This window comes from Oryza sativa, chromosome 8, assembly GCF_034140825.1.
Source record: "Oryza sativa Japonica Group chromosome 8, ASM3414082v1".
Lineage (NCBI taxonomy): Eukaryota > Viridiplantae > Streptophyta > Magnoliopsida > Poales > Poaceae > Oryza > Oryza sativa.
In genome coordinates, this window is record NC_089042.1 from 859,044 (window position 1) to 870,126 (window position 11,083).

Below are 11,083 nucleotides of genomic sequence, written 5' to 3' on the forward strand. Positions count from 1 at the left end.
GAGTACCTTTTAACTTAATAGTGTCTCAGATGCTTGTGTGAATATTTTTTTATCTATTTATAAGTCGAAAGCATGTGTATGAAATGGCAAAAAATAATTTTAGGATAAAATTTTATACTTATACTCTGAGCAGTATATGAAACAAAAGAGAGACGAGAAAAGGACCCTTAAACAGTCAAGCCTTCTTTTTTCTTCAACTTTAGCACTATATATATGGAATTTTACTTCATATGAAAAATTATTTAATGTGAACTAAATATGGGTCCCGCATCTGTGCAGGTTAGACAAAATACTTGCTCTCTATTGGAATCGCTCCAAGAGAATATGGGACCCAAAATGGTAACTCTGCTTTCTTTCAATAATTAATTTGCAATTTGGTACCAAAGTATTCATCGTGGCACAGGCACATGCAGACGCAGTTGCTGATGACCAATCTAAATCTTAGCACTTGCAGAGATGAGACAGGGCATGAGCAATTTACTATTATTTTTAAGGTGCCACACTAATCAAAATAGAGGATCATATCAGGCCCCAAATCTAAACAATAATAATATCCAGAAGAAAAGGAAACCTTGCAGAAGATCTCTCAGTGCATCATGCATGGATTGATTAACCGATCGAAAGGAGACTGATTTCAATTATATAATACTACTGATTGATTAGTTCTCAAGTGGCGAATTTAACTAATCAACAGGAGATCGATCCATGGTTATGATTAATACATGTCGAGTAGTACGTAGGTACATGACTAACAAACGACACTGGACGATTGTCGCCAAGTGTACGATGTACCATGTTTAATTCGGGTGCAAATATATATATTCATGTATAGATGCATGTCGCCGCACGCACGCGAATATTCAATTGTACATGAATACATATATAAATGAATGTTAGTGTTTTTTGGCCGGGACAGGTTATACTGATTAATTAAGCTTCTAAAGATTTTCTTTCCTAGGGGTATTTTAGATTTTGTGAACTTTTTTTCTTTGGAATTTTTGAGCTTATATATAATTACCTCCCTCTGTTTTCTGATTCTTATAGTCGTCTACAGGAATTGAAAAAAAAGAAGTGCTCTTGCTGTGTCCTAAGTTACACAGAAATAAACCATATTTGTTTATTTATTTATTTATTGAAATTAACATATTTATTGATATTATATTATTAAGAAAGGTAAAAAAGTGAGCCACTATGTTCTCTCTAGAGATTTAATTAGAAAGTACCATTTATCAGAAAACAGAGTTTTTTTTTTGTTAGTCCGGATTTTTGTAGTGTACATAGATAAAGTTGTATACACAAAATCTATAATGCTATCTACGGAAACAAAATTAAAGTTGATCGATAAAGTGAAATCCAATTGGATTTTTAAAATATATATACAAAATAGAATTAATGCATCTATAGAAAAAAAAGAGCTAATTAAAAGTTAGACATTGAATCCCTTTTATCTTTTAAAATCTAGTTGCTGCAAAAAAAAACCATATTTACAAAATCGTGATAAAAACATGTTTGGGCAAATGCATAAAAAAATTTCTTTTTTAAGGAAGACAAATGCGCCACATTTGAAAAAGCTTAATAAGTTACCACATTTTGATTTTAAGAATATATATATATATATATATATATATATATATATATATATATATATATATATATATATATATATATATATATATATATATATATATATATATATATATATATATATATATATATATATATATATATATATATATATATATATATATATATATATATATATATATATGTAGCTATAAAATAAAAAAATAAATGAGAAGTCATAAACTAATTAAAAACCTAACATTTTCAGATTTTTAAAAGCTATTCAACAACCAATCCAGTTGCTTTTCAGAATTTCAAGCTACGTGAATTCAGACCGAAAAGTTACCAACGCAAATCAACCGTATGTCCAGTAAAAAAGGGGGACCCGTTTAGCTAACCGTATGTATATAACAACACACAATAATGACAACAGTAAAGGTGATTATAATTAGCTAGCTGGTTGCTGGTCCGTACGGCTCCCATAGATAGATTGATAATGCAATGTGAGAGTGAGACCGACCAAACCGGCCGGCCATGCTGCCCCATATATTGTCCAGGTGCGTGCATGGTCCATACTCCTATCTGCTAACCTATCTGGTTTTTCTTTTATCTGCCGTACTGTGCACTCCCGGCAATGCTTAGCTGCAGTGACAGCATCAGCATGTTGTTTGGTTCAGTATGCAGCTATAAAAGTTTTATATATATATATATATATATATATATATATATATATATATATATATATATATATATATATATATATATATATATATATATATATATATATATATATATATATATATATGTATATATATATATATATATATATATATATGTATATATATATATATATGTATATATATATCTTAAACTATATGTTCCCTTGAGCTATCTCTAGTAGAAAAAGGGTGCACACATATAGCTTTTTGAACTTTTTGTTTATCTTATCCATCCCCTTCGTATTATCATTATTCCTTCAAGTGCAGTGCCAGCTTAAAATAGTTTTATAACCTAGACAAATATCACTAGAAAAGTATTTTCAGAGACACTACTCTTTGTATCAGTGTACAGGCAATCGAAACATAGCCGCTTGTACAATAAAGCTAGGGAGGCCACGGTTTTAAATCGTCTCTCTATAAATTGGTTTACAGAGGCGGACGCTAATTAAGACAACCGCCTCTAGAAATGGTTTGGTTTTCAGATATAGTTGTCTCTAGAAATCAATTTTCAGAGATGGTTGCTTATGTCCCGTCCACCTATGGAAATTGATTTTTATGTCTAGAAATTATTTTTTTGGAACCACATATATACACATAACTTTTTCATATGTCATATAAAGATAAACTCTAAAAAAAGTTGTAGAGCTCGACAAATCTATAACTTTAAAGTAGAAAGTTATTTTTTAGTTGAGATTATTTGCATTTCTAAATATACACTATAGGTTCTTGTACCTATTTAGATAAACATATTTTTTTAAAAAAATTGCACGACCTAAATAGAGAAATACTCAATATCAAAATTATAGAATTTGATGATATCAAAAACTTTTGTACTAGTTGATGACTTTTTTTATTTGAAGTTATATACACACTACTGATGGTCGTCTGGATGCGACCATCTATGAAAATTAATACTGGATCTATTCTCCCATGTTAATAATTAATTAGTTGGGACGAAATAACAAAATCAACGAAAATTAGACTGAAGTGAACAATCAAACTAACAGAAAGAACTGTACTGATCTGATCTCTCAGTATAATATAAAAAGAGATGTAACCAACAACCAGACAAAGAAAATTTTGCCCCCAGCTAGCTTATTATTGGCTGGCCACGTTGATCGTTGGCACGCCTCAAATATATATGTGCCCGGTCAATCTCGATTGTATCTGCTAGTAGCTACTTACAATCAAACGATGGAAGCAGGACGACGTCGAGATTAAAGAAGATAAAAAGGATTGAAAATAACAGCACATGCATGGCAGTATGGTACATACCGATCAGGGGCCTAAGTAAAAAACAAAAGTTCCTAATTAAACACGATTTTGGCAGGATCAACTGGTTAATTAATTAATATATTTACCTGTTTAACACTATATCCAGTAGTTACCAGCTATATGAGTTATCTGCAAAACCCATGCCATTAATTAACGGTGACACTGCAAATTTGCAGTCACTTCATGCATTATAGCCTTTTCCCGGCTGGGTTTACTCGCTTTTTTTCCAGAAGGATGTGTCCACGTCTGACACCAAACTTCAGAGGCTAATACACAGTAGCCTACTAATTAAGCTTAATTTACATCTAGAAACTTTCTCCTACCGGCAATTAGCCGCAGACGCTTGCCTGCTTCAAATTCAATTCACCAGTTGTTAGTTTAGAGTATGCTGAAATTATACTTTTGGTTGTTTCCTATAACTATCTGTGTATGCAATTGATAATTTTTTTTTAATTTCATTACAGATCAACTCATTGGATTTGTCTTATGGTAGTTATTTAAAAAATGTCATTAATCAAAATGTTTACTACTAATTTATATATATAGTTGACTCCAAAATTTTTTGATTAACATCCACTCTCTCCGTTTTATATTATAAGTCGCTTTGTTTTTTAAATTAAATTTGTTTATATTTGATCAAATTTATAGAAGAAATTAGTAAAATTAATAAAACTAAATTATTTTCATTATACATATAACATTGAATATATATTTATAATATGTTAGTTTTATGTTAGAAATGTTATTATGTTTTTCTATAAATTTGGTTAAACTCAAAGAAGTTTAACTATAAAAAAGAATCAAAACTTCTTATAATATGAAACGGAGAAAATATATGTTTTCTTGTAGGACTTATCTATGTTTATAGAGTTGGTTATGAAAAGGAAACTAACTTTCTTACTGCGTACACTTATATATTAGCTAGGTCCAAAAATTCTATCGGGGTTCAAATTTAGGTGCCTAGCTATTTACTTTTGAAACCACTTGCACCAAATTTCCTTTTGTTAAAACTCATATTGATCACCACTAATGAAGAGTACATATGTAGTATAGTGTGCACAATAATTAATCATGTTTTAGAATCCGTTTGGTTTTAATCTTCATAGCGGTATATGAAACCGTACATTAACTGAACTTGACTGATTAACCTACCTAGGCTCGTTTTTTGTTTGACAGTAAGTGTGTCCATTAGTCCTGCGAGAGTGACATTACTGTACTATCATGATATGATATATAAAAGCTCTGGAGCAAAAGAGACTTGGCATCCCATTTGTAACTACCAGAGAAGAAACTTTGGAGAAATGAAGTTTGACAAGGCCCATCAGCTAGATAACACTACAGGACAATGAAATTAAAGTTATTAATTAATTACTAGCTAATAGTTGCATGCAAGTTAATTGGGAATTATATAGTTTGTCGCTATATGTATAGATCTAGTTAATTACCTCAGCATATATATATATGCAGGTTGCAGCCTCGTACAGCTACTTTATAGGTGCTATAGAGATATGTAAGTATATATACTACAGTAGTGTTGATCACTGATCAACCTGAGTAATTAATTAATTAATTAACAGTGCACATACATAATTACATATGTTGGATGTATTCTCCGAAATGGAAAATTAATTAATGTGCATATATACAGACACACACGTGCAGGCAAAGCAGAAAGATCAACTTTGTGTTAGTTGCCACCTAATATTAATTAATTTAATATTCAGATAGTTTGACCAAACGGGACGTTGTTTTTTGAAATAAAAATATATAGAGGAGGGGGACAGTCTTTGAGAAAAAAAATTCAGAGTTAGCAAGCTGCCTGTGGCCATGGTAGAAAATATTTCCTCGCAAAAGAAAAGAAAATATTTCCCTTTTTCATCGATCCATGTAATATCATTATTGTAGTATTTCAATCATTAAGTTCAGTAAGCATGTGACCTATATCGTGTCACTAAATGAAAAAAAAAAAAACTCTTGGGTGCGCATAAAAAATTAACTATCTTCAAATTTTAGGGGAAATTGTTCTCAAAGACTAGAAATTGGTGTATAGTCCTTTTGTTAGTTTTTTTCTTGATATTTAAGATATTGATATTAATTGTCTCTATTGGACATGCTTGATCATTTTTTTCTGATTATATAAATGTAAAGGTACACGTGAAAGAACTTTTTATCAAAAATCGAATAACATAATTTTTCACATATTAAATCTTAACATTTTTGTATATATTAGCGAGTTAGAACATCCGGTTTAACTATACATGATATAAAACAACTAGTAAAAATAGTATGAGAAATTTTACCGTCCTTTATAAATACTAAGTACCACACATTTTCTAATATAAAAGTAGTATATATCATTACATTTTAAGCAACATAAGAAATAGAAATGAAATCACTATGGAAAGAGAGAAATCTCAAAATTAAGGATAGATGTACACATGTAGTGTTAAGTAATTAATTATTTATATATATGTCTCTTAAAATTTACTATATCCCTTATTTGTCCCTCTAAATTTGCCTCTTCCTCCGTTTTCCGTCATTTTCAATCTGCGATCCTTATTTACCCACTTCATTACTTTAGTGTTGAATTACATAAATAGAGAGCAAAATGACAGATTTACCCATCATTTTCTCTCATCTTCTTTTGTATTTTAGTTCTCAATAGGACAAAAGCAGGGCTAGCAGTTGCAGCTCAAGGGCTGCATCAGACCATGGACATATGTACAAACATGCAGCTTTGGACTTAAAAAAAAAGAAGGGTAGTTTTGTCATTTTGTGTTCCGCTTATTAACAATAGTTCAATGATAAAGTGACAAATGGATAGATAAGGAACATAGTAGGGAACGAGGGGTAATTAAGGGAGAGGCAATCTTGTAGGAGCAAATATTGAACACATACAATTTACAATGATAAATAGCTTACTATACCTTAAAGTTACTAGCATTCTACATTTTTTTTTGGCATTCTACATGTTGCTGAAATCAATTCAATAGGAGCAGAAAGGATAGTTGATAACTGGAAAAATATTTCAGGCTCATCGACAAGTAACATAAGGTGATGGACAGAAAAAAACTCAGGCTTAAATGGCTCGTCTTGGCTCGAAAACCAAATGAGCCGAGTTTTAGCCTTTTTCCCAGTTGTTTCGATCCAAACCAAGCTGGCTTTCTACCCTTAGTTTATTCCTCTAGGCCAGTCATCCCTAGTTTCCTACCGTGCTACCACTTTTGCACACACATTAGCCAATAGTAAACCGGCTCGCCGATTGCCACCCCTTATGGAGACGCCAATTCCCTGTACCTCCACCAACTAGTTGCTCCACGCTCCCTCCCTGATTAGAGAGTCACATGTTCTCATGTAGTCGTGTGCATTGTTTAGTGGAGTTGTCATTTATGAACTTTAAAGTTAATTTATTATCATGTGGATTGTAGAGAATTGGATATGTGAGACTATCTTAGTTTTGCATCTCCGTGTTTTTTTCCTACTTAGCAGTTACAAGTTAATATCTAGAGAGGTGTAATTTTTGTTGGAAGGCTCGTGAGCCAGATCGAGCGAGAAAATGAGCCGAGCCAAGCCGGACATGTGTTCTTCCGAGCCGAGCAAGGCTTGGCTCGTTTCCACTGAGGTGATTAAAGAAACTCTTTTAATCACCTAGGTGGATGTCCACCCTCTATTGCATGTTAATCAAATAGTTACGAAAAAATTTCAAAAAAAATTGACATAATAGATTTATGTGTAATATATCACTTCATAAACATGCAAGTTTAAATTCGACTTCTACATGTTGTAATAAAAATAACAAATTTAGTATATGAATATTCACAGCCAAATTTGTTATTTTTAGTACAACTTGTAGAAGTCAAATTTAAACTTGTACGTTTACGGAGTGATATATTACATATTAATCTATCTTGTTAAAAATTTTAAAAAGTTTTCATAACCACTTGATTGGCATGCGACAAACGGGTAGACATCCATCCTAGTGATCAGAATCCATCTCCTCGTTTCCACCTCTGTTGCCACCTCTAGTAGGACGCACAGTAGTATATGAGGAAAGAAATGAAGTAGTCCTCTCTCTCTCTCTAACTTTCTCTGTCTGGCCATCTCTCTCAAGGGTGGGTGGCAAAACTAACCCCACTTGGCACTGACAAGCTAGATGAGAGAGAGAGAAAGAAAGAAAGAGTCAGAGAGGTGAGATAGCTAGCTAGTATATGCTGTAGCCACACACACAATTACTACTACTTCTACGTACATCATCATGTAATGATGGCAATATATATCGATCTCCTCCTCTCTAATTTCTTTCGTCCATCCTTCTCCCAATCAAGCATCCATCCATCCTCCCCAACTATATATAAACCCCACACCTTTCCCTCGCCACCGCCCTCGATCGTCTTCTTCCTCCTCCTCTCAATCTCTTCTTCCTTCTCCTGCAGCCGCCATTTCTAGCTAGCTATACGATCGATCTATACATATATATCAGAAGGAAGGAAGAGGCTAATTAAGCTAGCTGTTGCTAGAGCTAGCAAGAGCGAGGAGATTGAGCAGCTAGGTAGGTAGCAAGAAGGAGAAGAAGAAGAAGATCATCAATGAGCATCTCGGTGAACGGGCAGTCGTGCGTGCCGCCGGGGTTCCGGTTCCACCCGACGGAGGAGGAGCTGCTCAACTACTACCTCCGCAAGAAGGTCGCCTCCGAGCAGATCGACCTCGACGTCATCCGCGACGTCGACCTCAACAAGCTCGAGCCATGGGACATCCAAGGTAGCTAAGCTAGTATTCCTCATCATATAACCTTTCTCCTCTCCAATTCTCAATTTCTAGCTACCAAATCGATGATGGATTTATCAATCAATCGAGCTAAGCTAGCTAAGTAATGGTGTGTGTGCAAAATATATATTGTGGTTGCAGAGAGGTGTAAGATTGGGTCAGGGCCGCAGAACGACTGGTACTTCTTCAGCCACAAGGACAAGAAGTACCCGACGGGGACGAGGACGAACAGGGCGACGGCGGCCGGGTTCTGGAAGGCCACCGGCCGCGACAAGGCCATCTACAACGCCGTCCACCGCATTGGCATGCGCAAGACGCTCGTCTTCTACAAGGGCCGCGCCCCCCACGGCCAGAAGTCCGACTGGATCATGCACGAGTACCGCCTCGACGACCCCGCCACCGACACCGCCGCCGCCACACCCACGGTACGTACGTACCTGCTCCGGCTAGCCGGCCGGCCGGCCGCCGGTACATGTAGCGACAATTAATTATTAGAGAGGAAGAAGATGATGAATGAAGTGGTGGTGCAACAATGTCCGGCAATGCAATGATAGAGGACTAGTTAGTGTTTTCAATTCGATCTAACCTTGATCATTGCCTTTAGCTAGCAAATAATTAACCTAGCTTGTAGCTTTTTCCATGTGATTCATGTGCACCAACCCACCCAAAAAGTTTGAAATAATTAGGATCGAGTACTTAGCTGCTAGGGATTAATTATGTACGTTTATATGATTTGAAATTTTTGATGTTAATTTGATGATGATATATGGTATGATATGCATGGATGGTTAGGTTACTTCTGCTGCTGCTGCGGCGGCGGCGATGGCGGCGGCGGCGGACGGCGGGCAGGAGGATGGCTGGGTGGTGTGCAGGGTGTTCAAGAAGAAGCACCACCACAAGGAGGCCGGCGGCGGCGGCGGCAAGCACGGCGGCGACGGCAGCGCCGGCGCCAAGGCGGCGCACGCTTACTCCTCCAGCGACGACGCGCTCGACCAGATCCTGCAGTACATGGGCAGGTCGTGCAAGCAGGAGCACGAGCTCCCCTCGCCGCAGGCCAGCGGCGGCGGCGGCGCCGGCGCAGGGAGCAGGCCGGCGTCGAGGTACCTCCGGCCAATCGACACCGTGCTCGGCGGCCATGGCTTCATGAAGCTGCCGCCGCTCGAGAGCCCGTCGGCCGCCACGGCGCTCTCCTCCACTCCGAGCACCGGCGGCGACGCGGCCTCCTCGGCCGCCGCCGCCGCCGCCGACCACCTGCTGCTCCACCACCACCACCGCACGGACTGGGCCATGATGGACCGCCTCGTCGCGTCGCACCTCAACGGCGCCAACTCCGACGCGCCCGACGACCAGCTCTGCTTCGACGCCGCCGACGACGACGGCCTCGCCTACTACTCCGCCGCCGCCACGAGGCTGCTCGGCGGTGCCAACGCCGGCACCGACGACGACCTGTGGAGCTTCGCGCGGTCGGCTGCGCCGCCACCGCCGCCGCCGCCGCCGTCGTCGGCCACGCCAGAGCGTCTCAGCCACGTGGCACTGTAACACATGATTCGTAGCTGTACGTACACGTACACGTATACGTACACGTCAGGCTACGTACGCTCGAGCTGCCACCCTAGCTGCTAGTACAGTAATTACAGAGACAAGACAAGTAAGAAGAAAATTGTAAGTGAAAAAAAAAATAAAAGCAAGAGAGAGAGAGAGAGAGAGATCCACCATGAATGATACTGATAGAGAGACATCATTCGATCGATATATTTCAAAGGTGATTAGCAAAGATCGAGTGATTAATTAATTAGTGAGTGAGACACTGAGAAAAGAAAGAAAGAAAAGAAAGAAAAATTAAGGAGCCAAAAGAGAGGAGGAGAAAAAAGAAGAAGAAGAGAGATTAAAGGCAAAGCGAGTAGTAAGTTAGGGTGGCACTGTCAAACATGTCTGCATCCAATGTTTAATTAATTAATTAACCCTACTACCTGTCCAGGACAGAAAAATATATATTAGCATCTCATTACTTATAATATACTCCCTCCGTTTTAAAATATTTGACACCGTTGACTTTTTAGCACATGTTTGACCGTTCGTCTTATTCAAAAACTTTTATGAAATATGTAAAATTATATGCCTACATAAAAATATATTTAACAATGAATCAAATGATAGGAAAAGAATTAATAATTACTTAAATTTTTTAAATAAGACGAACGGTCAAACATGTGCTAAAAAGTCAACGGCGCCAAATATTTCGAAACGGAGGGAGTATATAGTTTGATCTTGAAATCTTCATCTATCTGTCCATTGCATGGCCTGGGTCGGCTAGTTAATTGTGATTTGGTACTGTACTTTCCCTTGCTAATTGCCTATTAGCAACCCTTAGTTAACTAGCGTACGTACGTGCTGAAGTAGAGTACGTAGTACTACGTACGTACTAGTGTGCATGCATGGTGTACGTACGTACGTACATTTGGCTAGCTGGTATGTGTCCATGGATGAGATGTGTGTATTAATTAATTAGTGTACTAGTATATATATTACGATCAAGATAGTTAGCTTACTATTCGTACGTGCACATACATATGGATGCATCATATATATTCTCTTCAGTCTTCTCACTATATGAATATATCCATCAGGTGAATAATTTGTGGCTATAGTTTTAGTTGAAGCAAAAAAGACTGAGTCTATCTAGCTAGCTAGAAAAATCGGGTGAATAATTTAGGGAGTTTTTGTGGACAAAGGATTTTCTAAGAAATCACAATATTGTTTTC

General features: G+C 37.1%; 1 protein-coding gene across 1 annotated transcript; it reads left to right on the plus strand.

Annotated features, from left to right (window-relative positions):
• Positions 1-7,723: 7,723 nt before the first annotated feature.
• On the plus strand, positions 7,724-10,113 carry LOC4344514 (NAC domain-containing protein 43). The gene is made up of 3 exons (XM_015793488.3): positions 7,724-8,315; positions 8,463-8,746; positions 9,114-10,113. Exons 1-3 carry the CDS (start codon positions 8,144-8,146, stop codon positions 9,858-9,860), a joined length of 1,203 nt encoding a protein of 400 aa, XP_015648974.1. The 5' UTR covers positions 7,724-8,143; the 3' UTR covers positions 9,861-10,113.
• Positions 10,114-11,083: the final 970 nt, after the last annotated feature.